At 40.3% G+C, this 17519-nt stretch overlaps 2 protein-coding genes across 2 annotated transcripts; both read right to left on the reverse strand.

Moving 5' to 3' along the window:
- Positions 1–3328: 3328 nt before the first annotated feature.
- On the reverse strand, positions 3329–7333 carry LOC308163815 (F-box/LRR-repeat protein 6-like; the record flags this gene model as incomplete). The annotated part of the gene is made up of 9 exons (XM_080538005.1): positions 3329–3458; positions 3888–4125; positions 4441–4675; positions 5258–5371; positions 5748–5852; positions 6132–6269; positions 6430–6493; positions 6674–6832; positions 7131–7333. The coding sequence occupies 9 exons, from the start codon at positions 7331–7333 to the stop codon at positions 3329–3331; spliced, it is 1386 nt and encodes a 461-aa protein (XP_080394131.1).
- A 3685-nt stretch (positions 7334–11018) lies between these two features.
- On the reverse strand, positions 11019–15018 carry LOC308163816 (F-box/LRR-repeat protein 6-like; the record flags this gene model as incomplete). Its single annotated transcript, XM_080538006.1, has 9 exons — positions 11019–11148; positions 11578–11815; positions 12131–12365; positions 12948–13061; positions 13438–13542; positions 13822–13959; positions 14120–14183; positions 14359–14517; positions 14816–15018. 9 exons carry the CDS (start codon positions 15016–15018, stop codon positions 11019–11021), a joined length of 1386 nt encoding a protein of 461 aa, XP_080394132.1.
- Between the last annotated feature and the right edge of the window lie 2501 nt (positions 15019–17519).

Below are 17519 nucleotides of genomic sequence, written 5' to 3' on the forward strand. Positions count from 1 at the left end.
ATTAACTCTATATAATACTTACTTTAAAAGACAACAGACAACAGAAGATGACGTTGAGCAGATGTCAAGTTGAAGTTCACCTCACAGGTAATAGAAGTAGATGAAGAAGTAATGGATGCGATTTAGCCAATCAGCGTGTGTTTGGAGTCACGTGTCAAGTGTCAAGTGTCAAGTGTTTGAGGAAAATAATTAATAATAATTATTATATATAATATAATATAATATAATATAATATAATATAATATATATATAATAATATAATATTATTATTATAATTATAATATTGAGGAAAGCAGTACGAACAGTGCCGTGGGCTGAGCTCGGAGGATATTCTCAAGGCCATCCTCGACATGAAAACAGAATTCTCCGGTAAACTTGAAAAAGTTCTGTCTGTAATGGACAATATCAGCAGAGAAGTCAAAGAATAATTAATTAATTAATTAATAAATAATTGTAATAATTTAATTAATAATAAATTATTAGTAGTAGTTAAATTATTAAATTATTATTATACTACTATTATTATACTACTATTATTATACTACTACTATTATTATACTACTACTATTACTACTACTGTTAGAAAATATTGCTACCCGGCTATCTAAGCTAACAACAAGAACGTCGCATCTGCTGTGCCGTTGTCAAGACAACCGCAAAGCAAGGACTCCTTGCCCCAAAGACGGAGGATTAAATTGATCTCCCCCGTGATTCTCTGCCTGGAACCACACATCTTTGCCTACTCAACTAGCTTATTTCCTGTCAGAGACCCAGCCTCTGCTTTACAATGAATCATGAAAACAAACAGATCTTGTTAGCGAACTCAGACCGTTTCTCATGAGTTGTCTTGGCGACAGACTGACGCAACAGTGGTTTTCAGTGAAATGTCATTTGTGATAAATACTTTAAATGAATATTAAAATATTCTCTCCTTTGTTTCAGGACGACGAGGGTGTCCAGCCATCAATATAACCAGGGACCAAATAGATTTTCTTATGAAGCAAGGCAACACAGTTAAGCAAATGGCAAACATTCTGGGATGCTCCTCATCATTTCTCTACAAGAGGTCGAAGTTGCTTGGTATACCAGTGAGGAGTAGATTTTCAGTGACAGGTGATGAAGAACTTGAACGTCATGTAAGACGACTTCATGGCCTGTATCCAAACTCTGGATATGAGGTAATTAATGGGTTACTACTGTATTCTAGAGTTTTATTGCTGCAAAACATTTAATTCAATGTTGAGAGCCTTGCTGCGTGCAGATGGACTGCTGGTTCCACGGCGTAGGGTGCGTGAGATGTTGGCTCAGATAAACCCAGCAGCTACTGCTAGGAGATGGAGCAGCACTGTGGCAAGACGGGTGTATCATGTACCATACCCCAACAGCCTGTGGCATATCGATGGGAATATGCGCCTCATAAGGTGAATTCATCATGGTAAAATTGTTGTTTGCCTGCAACTCAAATAATTATTGTGCTAGGCTATTGACAGTGATGACATTTAACACTGCATTGTCATAACACCTTGCAACTATTTGATGCCTTTTTTGTTTTTGTTTCACACTTTAAATATTTACTTGTTTATTAACCACAAGTATTTGTTCTGTCTTTGTATTCACCATTTTAGATGGGGCTTACCGGTTCATGGTGCCATAGATGGACACTCTCGGCTGATCACTTACCTGAGTTGCAACACTGACAACCGTGCCACCACTGTGTTGTCTCAGTTTCTTAAAGCCACATCCCTTTATGGACTACCCTCTAGAGTCAGATCAGATTATGGTGGTGAGAATATACAGGTGGCCTTATTCATGAATCTTGTGCAGGGCATTGAGCGGCGGAGTTTCATTACAGGGGAATCAGTCCATAACCAGAGAATTGAACGTCTTTGGAGGGATGTGTTTTTGCATGTGTTGCAATCCTTTTACAGCATGTTCTACTCCCTTGAGGATTCACAGCTTCTGGATCCCAGTGATGATATCCACAAACTTTCACTTCACATTGTTTTTCTTCCTGAGATTCAAAAAAGCCAAGAGCGCTTTAGGGAGGCCTGGAACAACCATGCTTTGCGTACGGAACACAACCGAACACCAACTCAAATCTGGACAGAAGGAATGCTCTCAAATATGGCAACGGACAGTGCAGCAATCAACAATGTGTTCGGGGAAAATCCCTACACACCACACAATTTGGAGGCAGTTCTGGCGCAGCATGGAATTGACTCTTTACCCACTACTGATGATGATGATCTCCCAGCTGTAATTGTAGAGCAACCTCAAATCAATCTCAGTCAACAGAAACAGGAGTCAATCTGTCGTGCCATTGATCACATCTGATTTGAAGATAAAGTATCTGACATGCTGTGCAGAAATTTCAAATCTTATTGCAACCTGAAACTTTATACCAGTTTTTCAAATGTTAATGCGTATGACATGTTTGAAATGTTATGACTAAGTAGTGTTTTTGACTTCATATGTGCACTTCTCTTAAGCTTATCAATGACACATTTTAATATAATAAAAGCATGTTTACTGTTGTACTACTGGGGTAATCCAGTAAGCATGTTGCATGTTGGCAAAAGACAACTTGAAATAAGTAAATGCTATATTTCAGCAGTGGACGTATGAGCTGTACAGTCATTTGGTAAGTCTATTGTAATCGTTAAAACCTCTCAGTGAGCAAGTCTGAAATCATAGTTGGTATAATTGTAATATAACAGTTTATTAACAGTTGACATTCAATTCAATTCAATCCAGTGAACCACTCTACTGGTTTAGCATTTGCACAACATGCAGTCAACGGACCTCAATGCAAGTTAAACAGGCCATCCTTAGGCTGCAAAAACAAACAAAAAATTGAATTGGATTTGTGGACAAGATGGAAATCCCAGTGGAGGCACTGATGAAGCTCCAGAGGTGAACTCCAGCACCTTCTCGAGGGTGATTGGACTGCATTCTCCTTCTGTAACACAAGAAATTATTATATTACAACACAATATAAACAAGTTTAAGGAAGCTTTTTTTTACCCATTGTAAGGTTCTATCTCCGTTTAGAATGATACGGTTCTATCTCCGTTTAAAAAAAATAAGCTTTTTAATGACTGCATGAAAACCATGTTCATAACATCATTTAATAGTCCTAAACCAGAGAACCAAGGCTTATACATCGCTGCATCAAACCAAACCAGTTCTGGTAGTATTAACTGTATGAACTAGTATTAACTGGTAGTATTAACTGTATTAACTGGTAGTATTAAATGTATTAACTAGTATTAACTGGTAGTATTAACTGTATTAACTAGTATTAACTGGTAGTATTAACTGTATTAACTTATTCCAGTTTGGCCAGCAGATGGTGGATATCCTCTTGGCCATGATGCACTCCTTTGAGTCCCCTGGGAACGTTGCGACAGGAGGACAGGCTCAAGTAGTTTAGAGCTGTAGACTGGCCGATGATTAACCTGCAAAACACAGAAAACATACGATTTTCTGATTTGAGTGGTTGCTGTAGAGGGCAATAGGGGTAGGTAGTGAATAGTGAATTGGACTGGTGATCAGAAGGTCATGAGTTCAAATCACTAGTGTGCCCTTGTGTAAGGCACTTAGTCCTACATTACTCCAGGGAGACTGTCCATGTAATATGTAATTGTAAATCGCTTTGGATAAAAGTGTCTGCTAAATGGTTAGTGTAAAACATTTAAATAATTAAGGGCAGGTCACAAGTGTTGCGATTCAAAGTAGTAGTCGTTTTTTTGTCTTGTTATGATAAACCAAATCAGGAGACATATCCAACACAATATCTTAAGTTAAAAGTATTGGATTCATTAGTAGTTTTCCCCAATAATGAGCTTTCAGTTGAATGGTGGAGGTTGGAATCAGATGTGGTCTACCTGAGGGCAGATGTTGTGACCTTGGTCCCCTTGAGGTTTAGCGACCGTATGGAGCCGGCACCTGTTCCCTGCGCCAGGTTGGCCATGGCCCTCTCCAAGTCCCCCTCAGGGGTGAGATGGTTTGAGAAGTCCAGCTCCTGCAAGGTACTGCTCCATTTCTGGGTCAGCAGATGGAGTCCCATCCAGGATGCAGACGCCTTTATGTCGAGGTGCAGGCCCCAGAACAGACACTCAAGCTCTGATGAAAACAACACAGAGAACAGCAAGTGAGTTTAGAATATATAATCTGTGTTGTCACTGGTACTTCCTGGTAAGTAACCAATGAGGTAGCAAGAGAGACGAAGTCATATCATGCATTTGATTTAGGGTTAAAGGTCACATGTTGTATCAACAATGGTCTGGATGAACATGCCTGTGGTGTTGTGGACTTATAAAGCAGCATAACAAGCATGTACACATTCAACTGAACATCTCTGCTATTCTATTCATATCGCTGTGTACAGAGCCACCCAGTGAGGGTATGGCCCCTATAGAACACAACATAGAACAATACCTTCACAAGGGAGCCAAGTAAGGCCAGCTGATGTAACCCACGAATAGCCTCTCAGGTTCAGCACACGCAGCTTGGGGGAGTCGTAGAGAATGTCCTCTAGGGCCTGGTCGGTCATGTAGGACACATAAGAGGTGGTGACCAAACACAGCTCCTCCAGCAAGGGGAAACCGATGTCGGCGCCAGTCCTGTTACGCGTCACTATGGGAATTGGTACGACATCCAGCATCCGAAAGGTCTGGAACAAACAAGAACAGATAAGTAAAGCTCAGGTGGTGTGTTACATTTTACATTTGAACATTTAGCAGACGCTTTTATCCAAAGCGACCTGAAGCAGGCTTCATCCAACCTCATTAATTAAATGCTGTTCTATTCTATTCTCAAAGGGCTTATATTTCAGTCCCTTAGCAACTATAGAACCCAAAAGGTTCTACTGTCCTTGTCGGAGAACCTCATGTGTGTCGGTTGTCTTTCACGCTGTACACTACCAGCCACCCTTGGTAAAAGCCCAGATATAAAACCATGGTGTGTTGTTCTGTTTTAAGCCATAGAAACTGAATAGAAATGAAAATGTTAACCCTAAAATTGGACAATAAAGCTTTTGAACTTGAACGTGATCAATACAATGAATGTATGTTTAAAAGCCTTTATGCCTGTGCATCCTGCTTTCAATTACTTGATCTGTTACTCTCCAAATTAACATTTAACAACAGTGGATGTTTTAGTACCAAAATCTACTACTAAAAAATGATTGGTATGTCATGGTAACAAACAGAAAAATCCCTGTCTCTGTCTGGTGGGTCAATCCTAAGTACAATACCTGCAGTTTAGGACAGCCATTTTGTAGAGCTTGGACACGGATGGGAAGCTCGTAGTATCCTTTGTCCAGGTTTGAGTTGATATCCAGCAGTTGTAACTCAGGGCAGCATCCTCTCTATAGAGTTATCAAGTTCATTGGGTAATTAGCTAATGCAATACATGTATTGTAAAATCAGTGTTGGGGAAGCTATTCTGAAAATATATTTAACTAGATTACCAATTACTTAACAAGGAAAGAAGTTGAACTATACTAAAACTACCCGTGAGAGAAATATAGTCTGAATTATACTAAAGCTACTTGGAAAAAAGTAGTTTACTACATGGAAACTACTTTATCCAACAAATGACAGTCGGTTACTGAAAGATGACCATCACATGTAGAGTTCAAAGTCAACGAGGGAAATGATGATTCAATGATAGTGGGTAGAGACTGAAATCATCATCATCATTCAGGTCTCCTGAATTAGGAATTCATAGAAGGGTAAACTCACAGAGATGGCAGCGAAGAGAAGTCTGCAATTACTGCACCCGATGGTAAAGAGAATTTGTCTAATCTGACTGCCATGGGATCCCAAGTAGGTGACAAGGCCTTCAACCTGCACCCGTAGCAACAATAGAAAACGATCAAAGATCTATCTATCCACTATAACACAAAGCATTTCTCTAGTCCTATTACAACGAATGTCTGTGAAATTCAGAGTAGTCAAAAACACCAACACGTAGTGAACATTATGATTCGTCAAGACTAAAAATCACTCCACCGTCAGGTAAAGTATCAGACTGTTAAATATTTTGACAACAGCGTGTGCGTTTGGCTGTGTGTGTGTGTCTGTCTGTGTGTGTCATCCATTACATGTTTGTGAACACACTCCTTGGTCTACCTCTGAGTTCTGCACGTTGATGCTATCCAGAGAGCGACAGTTGTCTGCAAGGCTCTGGAAGGCCTTCCCCGTTACACCAGTACAAAAGCACAGCTTGAGTGAGCGTAGGTGAGGGCAGGACCGGGACACAACCTATTTGGAAACATTTTAACATTTGACATAACATAAAGGTTGATAAAAACAATGGCTTGCAAGTGCCTTGATCCAATTGAAATGTAGAACAAGTATCGCACAACGAACATATTTTGTTAATGGAGGCACGAAATAGCAAAACGACATTATGTAGCCTTACCTCTACAACATAGTCAACTGGGTTTTCCCAGTGATTAAGGGAAAACTCTCTGAGTTGAGAGAACCTGAAAAACAGACAGACATGTATAATAACACTGTACACACTTAGAGGTGTTGTCAAGGTGAAAAGTTGTAGGAGCATGCGATATCCATCCATAAGGTTACCCAACATGTCCCAGTTGAAGTTACCAGAATTCATAGTTACTGTACCAGGATGGAATCATACCAAACAATAGGCCACTGACCTGTTCTGCGCGAGCCAGCTGATGGTGTTCCTGATCTTCAGTTCTGTTTCAGGTAACTGGGTCTTGCCTGGTTCTAACCAGCAGTGGCCAACAGAAACATTCCGCCAGAGAGCTGGAATGTCTGCTACAGCGTTCCATCGACGGCATACTCTGGCCGCCCTGCATCGGCGGGATAGAAAGCAAAATATCATCCTCTATCACCAGAGATTTGAAATGCCTATTTATTGATTTAGTGGTATATGCCTTGTGTATGTGTTGTGTTTGACTTACTGATGTCCATATATTGGTGGATTAGGCTGCATCTATTTACTTCATCATATTTTAATAGTTATTTTATGTTCAAATAAACTAAAAGGACAAATAAACATATTTTAAATTGATAACTTGGAAGTAACTATGATCTATGTGCATTACATGAGTTTAATGACACTGAGATGAGCACCCAAAAATGCATTACCTGCACAAAAATGGTACAGCACCGTCTTTCTGAACCACCAACTTAAATATAATAACTAACACCTCCACAGGTAAGCTTTGACCCCATCTCTCCAACCCCTCCTCTGAAAGGTGCTTGACCAGTGGCTTCTTCTGTGTTGGATTCCTCTTGACTACCATCTTCCTCTTAGCCTGAGAAGACGCAGCACCGTCCCCTGACTCCATCTTCAATAGGTCTCCAATGGTCACCTAGCCCACAAAAGCACTGGACACAAATCCCGACTTATCCACGTCTGTAACACAAAGAAATGAAAACAGTAATCACTGGAGCCCACAAATTAGTACTTCGAGGCCACGAATTAAGTAGCCTATTTTGAGGCAACAAATGACTAGCCTATTTCGTGGACACGAAATTTAGAAAGAGATCCGTAGTATTCTAAAATACCACTCAGAACTACCGTTAATTGTCTCGTTAGGAGGACGAGACTAGAATAATAGGCAAGCATTAACATAAGTAGTTACCTTGTTAACTACAGTAGCTTATAACAGTTCATAACTCATCATTATAACACAACTAGCTAGCTAAGCTAGGTCGCTAGCCTTCTCTCCCGTGTTCAGGCGGGAATATGCGACACGAACGGAGCTGGCTTTCTGACTAAAACTATCTCTGGATGAATCTCATGAACAGCTATCTACTTACCACAGTTCGGTTAACTCTTCTATGATCTGTTATATAGATTAACTCTATATAATACTTACTTTAAAAGACAACAGACAACAGAAGATGACGTTGAGCAGATGATGTCAAGTTTGAAGGGTATACCGCCTGTCCACTAGGTGGCAGAAGTTCACCTCACAGTCCGTCGAGAAGTAATGGATGCGATTTAGCCAATCAGCGTGTGTTTGGAGTCACGTGTCAAGTGTCAAGTGTCAAGTGTTTGAGGAAAATAATTAATACTTATTATTATATATAATATAATATTATATTATATTATATTATATATATATATATAATAATATAATATTATTATTATAATTATAATATTGAGGAAAGCAGTACGAACAGTGCCGTGGGCTGAGCTCGGAGGATATTCTCAAGGCCATCCTCAATATGAAAACAGAATTCTCCGGTAAACTTGAAAAAGTTCTGTCTGTAATGGACAATATCAGCAGAGAAGTCAAAGAATAATTAATTAATTAACCGCAAAGCAAGGACTCCTTGCCCCAAAGACGGAGGATTAAATTGATCTCCCCCGTGATTCTCTGCCTGGAACCACACATCTTTGCCTACTCAACTAGCTTATTTCCTGTCAGAGACCCAGCCTCTGCTTTACAATGAATCATGAAAACAAACAGATCTTGTTAGCGAACTCAGACCGTTTCTCATGAGTTGTCTTGGCGACAGACTGACGCAACAGTGGTTTTCAGTGAAATGTCATTTGTGATAAATACTTTAAATGAATATTAAAATATTCTCTCCTTTGTTTCAGGACGACGAGGGTGTCCAGCCATCAATATAACCAGGGACCAAATAGATTTTCTTATGAAGCAAGGCAACACAGTTAAGCAAATGGCAAACATTCTGGGATGCTCCTCATCATTTCTCTACAAGAGGTCGAAGTTGCTTGGTATACCAGTGAGGAGTAGATTTTCAGTGACAGGTGATGAAGAACTTGAACGTCATGTAAGACGACTTCATGGCCTGTATCCAAACTCTGGATATGAGGTAATTAATGGGTTACTACTGTATTCTAGAGTTTTATTGCTGCAAAACATTTAATTCTATTTTTTTAGTAATTTACATGATTACAATTTCAGATGATGAGAGCCTTGCTGCGTGCAGATGGACTGCTGGTTCCACGGCGTAGGGTGCGTGAGATGTTGGCTCAGATAAACCCAGCAGCTACTGCTAGGAGATGGAGCAGCACTGTGGCAAGACGGGTGTATCATGTACCATACCCCAACAGCCTGTGGCATATCGATGGGAATATGCGCCTCATAAGGTGAATTCATCATGGTAAAATTGTTGTTTGCCTGCAACTCAAATAATTATTGTGGTAGGCTATTGACAGTGATGACATTTAACACTGCATTGTCATAACACCTTGCAACTATTTGATGCCTTTTTTGTTTTTGTTTCACACTTTAAATATTTACTTGTTTATTAACCACAAGTATTTGTTCTGTCTTTGTATTCACCATTTTAGATGGGGCTTACCGGTTCATGGTGCCATAGATGGACACTCTCGGCTGATCACTTACCTGAGTTGCAACACTGACAACCGTGCCACCACTGTGTTGTCTCAGTTTCTTAAAGCCACATCCCTTTATGGACTACCCTCTAGAGTCAGATCAGATTATGGTGGTGAGAATATACAGGTGGCCTTATTCATGAATCTTGTGCAGGGCATTGAGCGGCGGAGTTTCATTACAGGGGAATCAGTCCATAACCAGAGAATTGAACGTCTTTGGAGGGATGTGTTTTTGCATGTGTTGCAATCCTTTTACAGCATGTTCTACTCCCTTGAGGATTCACAGCTTCTGGATCCCAGTGATGATATCCACAAACTTTCACTTCACATTGTTTTTCTTCCTGAGATTCAAAAAAGCCAAGAGCGCTTTAGGGAGGCCTGGAACAACCATGCTTTGCGTACGGAACACAACCGAACACCAACTCAAATCTGGACAGAAGGAATGCTCTCAAATATGGCAACGGACAGTGCAGCAATCAACAATGTGTTCGGGGAAAATCCCTACACACCACACAATTTGGAGGCAGTTCTGGCGCAGCATGGAATTGACTCTTTACCCACTACTGATGATGATGATCTCCCAGCTGTAATTGTAGAGCAACCTCAAATCAATCTCAGTCAACAGAAACAGGAGTCAATCTGTCGTGCCATTGATCACATCTGATTTGAAGATAAAGTATCTGACATGCTGTGCAGACATTTCAAATCTTATTGCAACCTGAAACTTTATACCAGTTTTTCAAATGTTAATGCGTATGACATGTTTGAAATGTTATGACTAAGTAGTGTTTTTGACTTCATATGTGCACTTCTCTTAAGCTTATCAATGACACATTTTAATATAATAAAAGCATGTTTACTGTTGTACTACTGGGGTAATCCAGTAAGCATGTTGCATGTTGGCAAAAGACAACTTGAAATAAGTAAATGCTATATTTCAGCAGTGGACGTATGAGCTGTACAGTCATTTGGTAAGTCTATTGTAATCGTTAAAACCTCTCAGTGAGCAAGTCTGAAATCATAGTTGGTATAATTGTAATATAACAGTTTATTAACAGTTGACATTCAATTCAATTCAATCCAGTGAACCACTCTACTGGTTTAGCATTTGCACAACATGCAGTCAACGGACCTCAATGCAAGTTAAACAGGCCATCCTTAGGCTGCAAAAACAAACAAAAAATTGAATTGGATTTGTGGACAAGATGGAAATCCCAGTGGAGGCACTGATGAAGCTCCAGAGGTGAACTCCAGCACCTTCTCGAGGGTGATTGGACTGCATTCTCCTTCTGTAACACAAGAAATTATTATATTACAACACAATATAAACAAGTTTAAGGAAGCTTTTTTTTACCCATTGTAAGGTTCTATCTCCGTTTAGAATGATAAGGTTCTATCTCCGTTTAAAAAAAATAAGCTTTTTAATGACTGCATGAAAACCATGTTCATAACATCATTTAATAGTCCTAAACCAGAGAACCAAGGCTTATACATCGCTGCATCAAACCAAACCAGTTCTGGTAGTATTAACTGTATGAACTAGTATTAACTGGTAGTATTAACTGTATTAACTGGTAGTATTAAATGTATTAACTAGTATTAACTGGTAGTATTAACTGTATTAACTAGTATTAACTGGTAGTATTAACTGTATTAACTTATTCCAGTTTGGCCAGCAGCTGGTGGATATCCTCTTGGCCATGATGCACTCCTTTGAGTCCCCTGGGAACGTTGCGACAGCAGGACAGGCTCAAGTAGTTTAGAGCTGTAGACTGGCCGATGATTAACCTGCAAAACACAGAAAACATACGATTTTCTGATTTGAGTGGTTGCTGTAGAGGGCAATAGGGGTAGGTAGTGAATAGTGAATTGGACTGGTGATCAGAAGGTCATGAGTTCAAATCACTAGTGTGCCCTTGTGTAAGGCACTTAGTCCTACATTACTCCAGGGAGACTGTCCATGTAATATGTAATTGTAAATCGCTTTGGATAAAAGTGTCTGCTAAATGGTTAGTGTAAAACATTTAAATAATTAAGGGCAGGTCACAAGTGTTGCGATTCAAAGTAGTAGTCGTTTTTTTGTCTTGTTATGATAAACCAAATCAGGAGACATATCCAACACAATATCTTAAGTTAAAAGTATTGGATTCATTAGTAGTTTTCCCCAATAATGAGCTTTCAGTTGAATGGTGGAGGTTGGAATCAGATGTGGTCTACCTGAGGGCAGATGTTGTGACCTTGGTCCCCTTGAGGTTTAGCGACCGTATGGAGCCGGCACCTGTTCCCTGCGCCAGGTTGGCCATGGCCCTCTCCAAGTCCCCCTCAGGGGTGAGATGGTTTGAGAAGTCCAGCTCCTGCAAGGTACTGCTCCATTTCTGGGTCAGCAGATGGAGTCCCATCCAGGATGCAGACGCCTTTATGTCGAGGTGCAGGCCCCAGAACAGACACTCAAGCTCTGATGAAAACAACACAGAGAACAGCAAGTGAGTTTAGAATATATAATCTGTGTTGTCACTGGTACTTCCTGGTAAGTAACCAATGAGGTAGCAAGAGAGACGAAGTCATATCATGCATTTGATTTAGGGTTAAAGGTCACATGTTGTATCAACAATGGTCTGGATGAACATGCCTGTGGTGTTGTGGACTTATAAAGCAGCATAACAAGCATGTACACATTCAACTGAACATCTCTGCTATTCTATTCATATCGCTGTGTACAGAGCCACCCAGTGAGGGTATGGCCCCTATAGAACACAACATAGAACAATACCTTCACAAGGGAGACCAGTAAGGAAAGCTGATGTAACCCACGAGCAGCCTCTCAGGTCCAGCACACGCAGCTTGGGGGAGTCGTAGAGAATGTCCTCTAGGGCCTGGTCGGTCATGTAGGACACATGAGAGGTGGTGACCAAACACAGCTCCTCCAGCAAGGGGAAACCGATGTCGGCGCCAGTCCTGTTACGCGTCACTATGGGAATTGGTACGACATCCAGCATCCGAAAGGTCTGGAACAAACAAGAACAGATAAGTAAAGCTCAGGTGGTGTGTTACATTTTACATTTGAACATTTAGCAGACGCTTTTATCCAAAGCGACCTGAAGCAGGCTTCATCCAACCTCATTAATTAAATGCTGTTCTATTATATTCTCAAAGGGCTTATATTTCAGTCCCTTAGCAACTATAGAACCCAAAAGGTTCTACTGTCCTTGTCAGAGAAACTCATGTGTGTCGGTTGTCTTTCACGCTGTACACTACCAGCCACCCTTGGTAAAAGCCCAGATATAAAACCATGGTGTGTTGTTCTGTTTTAAGCCATAGAAACTGAATAGAAATGAAAATGTTAACCCTAAAATTGGACAATAAAGCTTTTGAACTTGAACGTGATCAATACAATGAATGTATGTTTAAAAGCCTTTATGCCTGTGCATCCTGCTTTCAATTACTTGATCTGTTACTCTCCAAATTAACATTTAACAACAGTGGATGTTTTAGTAACAAAATCTACTACTAAAAAATGATTGGTATGTCATGGTAACAAACAGAAAAATCCCTGTCTCTGTCTGGTGGGTCAATCCTAAGTACAATACCTGCAGTTTAGGACAGCCATTTTGTAGAGCTTGGACACGGATGGGAAGCTCGTAGTATCCTTTGTCCAGGTTTGAGTTGATATCCAGCAGTTGTAACTCAGGGCAGCATCCTCTCTATAGAGTTATCAAGTTCATTGGGTAATTAGCTAATGCAATACATGTATTGTAAAATCAGTGTTGGGGAAGCTATTCTGAAAATATATTTAACTAGATTACCAATTACTTAACAAGGAAAGAAGTTGAACTATACTAAAACTACCCGTGAGAGAAATATAGTCTGAATTATACTAAAGCTACTTGGAAAAAAGTAGTTTACTACATGGAAACTACTTTATCCAACAAATGACAGTCGGTTACTGAAAGATGACCATCACATGTAGAGTTCAAAGTCAACGAGGGAAATGATGATTCAATGATAGTGGGTAGAGACTGAAATCATCATCATCATTCAGGTCTCCTGAATTAGGAATTCATAGAAGGGTAAACTCACAGAGATGGCAGCGAAGAGAAGTCTGCAATTACTGCACCCGATGGTAAACAGAATTTGTCTAATCTGACTGCCATGGGATCCCAAGTAGGTGACAAGGCCTTCAACCTGCACCGGTAGCAACAATAGAAAACGATCAAAGATCTATCTATCCACTATAACACAAAGCATTTCTCTAGTCCTATTACAAGGAATGTCTGTGAAATTCAGAGTAGCCAAAAACACCAACACGTAGTGAACATTATGATTCGTCAAGACTAAAAATCACTCCACCGTCAGGTAAAGTATCAGACTGTTAAATATTTTGACAACAGCGTGTGCGTTTGGCTGTGTGTGTGTGTCTGTCTGTGTGTGTCATCCATTACATGTTTGTGAACACACTCCTTGGTCTACCTCTGAGTTCTGCACGTTGATGCTATCCAGAGAGCGACAGTTGTCTGCAAGGCTCTGGAAGGCCTTCCCCGTTACACCAGTACAAAAGCACAGCTTGAGTGAGCGTAGGTGAGGGCAGGACCGGGACACAACCTATTTGGAAACATTTTAACATTTGACATAACATAAAGGTTGATAAAAACAATGGCTTGCAAGTGCCTTGATCCAATTGAAATGTAGAACAAGTATCGCACAACGAACATATTTTGTTAATGGAGGCACGAAATAGCAAAACGACATTATGTAGCCTTACCTCTACAACATAGTCAACTTGGTTTTCCCAGTGATTAAGGGAAAACTCTCTGAGTTGAGAGAACCTGAAAAACAGACAGACATGTATAATAACACTGTACACACTTAGAGGTGTTGTCAAGGTGAAAAGTTGTAGGCGCATGCGATATCCATCCATAAGACAACCCAACATGTCCCAGTTGAAGTTACCAGAATTCATATGTACCAGGATGGAATCATACCAAACAATAGGCCACTGACCTGTTCTGCGCGAGCCAGCTGATGGTGTTCCTGATCTTCAGTTCTGTTTCAGGTAACTGGGTCTTGCCTGGTTCTAACCAGCAGTGGCCAACAGAAACATTCCGCCAGAGAGTTGGACTGGCTGCTGCAGCGTTCCATAGATGGCATACTCTGGCCGCCCTGCATCGGCGGGATAGAAAGCAAAATATCATCCTCTATCACCAGAGATTTGAAATGCCTATTTATTGATTTAGTGGTATATGCCTTGTGTATGTGTTGTGTTTGACTTACTGATGTCCATATATTGGTGGATTAGGCTGCATCTATTTACTTCATCATATTTTAATAGTTATTTTATGTTCAAATAAACTAAAAGGACAAAGAAACATATTTTAAATTGATAACTTGGAAGTAACTATGATCTATGTGCATTACATGAGTTTAATGACACTGAGATGAGCACCAAAAAATGCATTACCTGCACAAAAATGGTACAGCACCGTCTTTCTGAACCACCAACTTAAATATATGAACTAACACGTCCACAGGTAAGCTTTGACCCCATCTGTCCAACCCCTCCTCTGAAAGGTGCTTGACCAGTGGCTTCTTCTGTGTTGGATTCCTCTTGACTACCATCTTCCTCTTAGCCTGAGAAGACGCAGCACCGTCCCCTGACTCCATCTTCAATAGGTCTCCAATGGTCACCTAGCCCACAAAAGCACTGGACACAAATCCCGACTTATCCACGTCTGTAACACAAAGAAATGAAAACAGTAATCACTGGAGCCCACAAATTAGTACTTCGAGGCCACGAATTAAGTAGCCTATTTTGAGGCAACAAATGACTAGCCTATTTCGTGGACACGAAATTTAGAAAGAGATCCGTAGTATTCTAAAATACCACTCAGAACTACCGTTAATTGTCTCGTTAGGAGGACGAGACTAGAATAATAGGCAAGCATTAACATAAGTAGTTACCTTGTTAACTACAGTAGCTTATAACTGTTCATAACTCATCATTATAACACAACTAGCTAGCTAAGCTAGGTCGCTAGCCTTCTCTTCCGTGTTCAGGCGGGAATATGCGACACGAACGGAGCTGGCTTTCTGACTAAAACTATCTCTGGATGAATCTCATGAACAGCTATCTACTTACCACAGTTCGGTTAACTCTTCTATGATCTGTTATATAGATTAACTCTATATAATACTTACTTTAAAAGACAACAGACAACAGAAGATGACATTGAGCAGATGATGTCCCGTTTGAAGGGTATACCGCCTGTCCACTAGGTGGCAGAAGTTCACCTCACAGTCCGTCGAGAAGTAATGGATGCGATTTAGCCAATCAGCGTGTGTTTGGAGTCACGTGTCAAGTGTCAAGTGTCAAGTGTTTGAGGAAAATAATTAATAATTATTATTATATATAATATAATATAATATTATATTATATTATATATATATATATATAATAATATAATATTATTATTATAATTATAATATTGAGGAAAGCAGTACGAACAGTGCCGTGGGCTGAGCTCGGAGGATATTCTCAAGGCCATCCTCAATATGAAAACAGAATTCTCCGGTAAACTTGAAAAAGTTCTGTCTGTAATGGACAATATCAGCAGAGAAGTCAAAGAATAATTAATTAATTAACCGCAAAGCAAGGACTCCTTGCCCCAAAGACGGAGGATTAAATTGATCTCCCCCGTGATTCTCTGCCTGGAACCACACATCTTTGCCTACTCAACTAGCTTATTTCCTGTCAGAGACCCAGCCTCTGCTTTACAATGAATCATGAAAACAAACAGATCTTGTTAGCGAACTCAGACCGTTTCTCATGAGTTGTCTTGGCGACAGACTGACGCAACAGTGGTTTTCAGTGAAATGTCATTTGTGATAAATACTTTAAATGAATATTAAAATATTCTCTCCTTTGTTTCAGGACGACGAGGGTGTCCAGCCATCAATATAACCAGGGACCAAATAGATTTTCTTATGAAGCAAGGCAACACAGTTAAGCAAATGGCAAACATTCTGGGATGCTCCTCATCATTTCTCTACAAGAGGTCGAAGTTGCTTGGTATACCAGTGAGGAGTAGATTTTCAGTGACAGGTGATGAAGAACTTGAACGTCATGTAAGACGACTTCATGGCCTGTATCCAAACTCTGGATATGAGGTAATTAATGGGTTACTACTGTATTCTAGAGTTTTATTGCTGCAAAACATTTAATTCTATTTTTTTAGTAATTTACATGATTACAATTTCAGATGATGAGAGCCTTGCTGCGTGCAGATGGACTGCTGGTTCCACGGCGTAGGGTGCGTGAGATGTTGGCTCAGATAAACCCAGCAGCTACTGCTAGGAGATGGAGCAGCACTGTGGCAAGACGGGTGTATCATGTACCATACCCCAACAGCCTGTGGCATATCGATGGGAATATGCGCCTCATAAGGTGAATTCATCATGGTAAAATTGTTGTTTGCCTGCAACTCAAATAATTATTGTGGTAGGCTATTGACAGTGATGACATTTAACACTGCATTGTCATAACACCTTGCAACTATTTGATGCCTTTTTTGTTTTTGTTTCACACTTTAAATATTTACTTGTTTATTAACCACAAGTATTTGTTCTGTCTTTGTATTCACCATTTTAGATGGGGCTTACCGGTTCATGGTGCCATAGATGGACACTCTCGGCTGATCACTTACCTGAGTTGCAACACTGACAACCGTGCCACCACTGTGTTGTCTCAGTTTCTTAAAGCCACATCCCTTTATGGACTACCCTCTAGAGTCAGATCAGATTATGGTGGTGAGAATATACAGGTGGCCTTATTCATGAATCTTGTGCAGGGCATTGAGCGGCGGAGTTTCATTACAGGGGAATCAGTCCATAACCAGAGAATTGAACGTCTTTGGAGGGATGTGTTTTTGCATGTGTTGCAATCCTTTTACAGCATGTTCTACTCCCTTGAGGATTCACAGCTTCTGGATCCCAGTGATGATATCCACAAACTTTCACTTCACATTGTTTTTCTTCCTGAGATTCAAAAAAGCCAAGAGCGCTTTAGGGAGGCCTGGAACAACCATGCTTTGCGTACGGAACACAACCGAACACCAACTCAAATCTGGACAGAAGGAATGCTCTCAAATATGGCAACGGACAGTGCA

This window comes from Nansenia antarctica (genome assembly GCF_963989245.1).
Source record: "Nansenia antarctica genome assembly, chromosome: 8".
NCBI classification, from domain to species: domain Eukaryota; kingdom Metazoa; phylum Chordata; class Actinopteri; order Argentiniformes; family Microstomatidae; genus Nansenia; species Nansenia antarctica.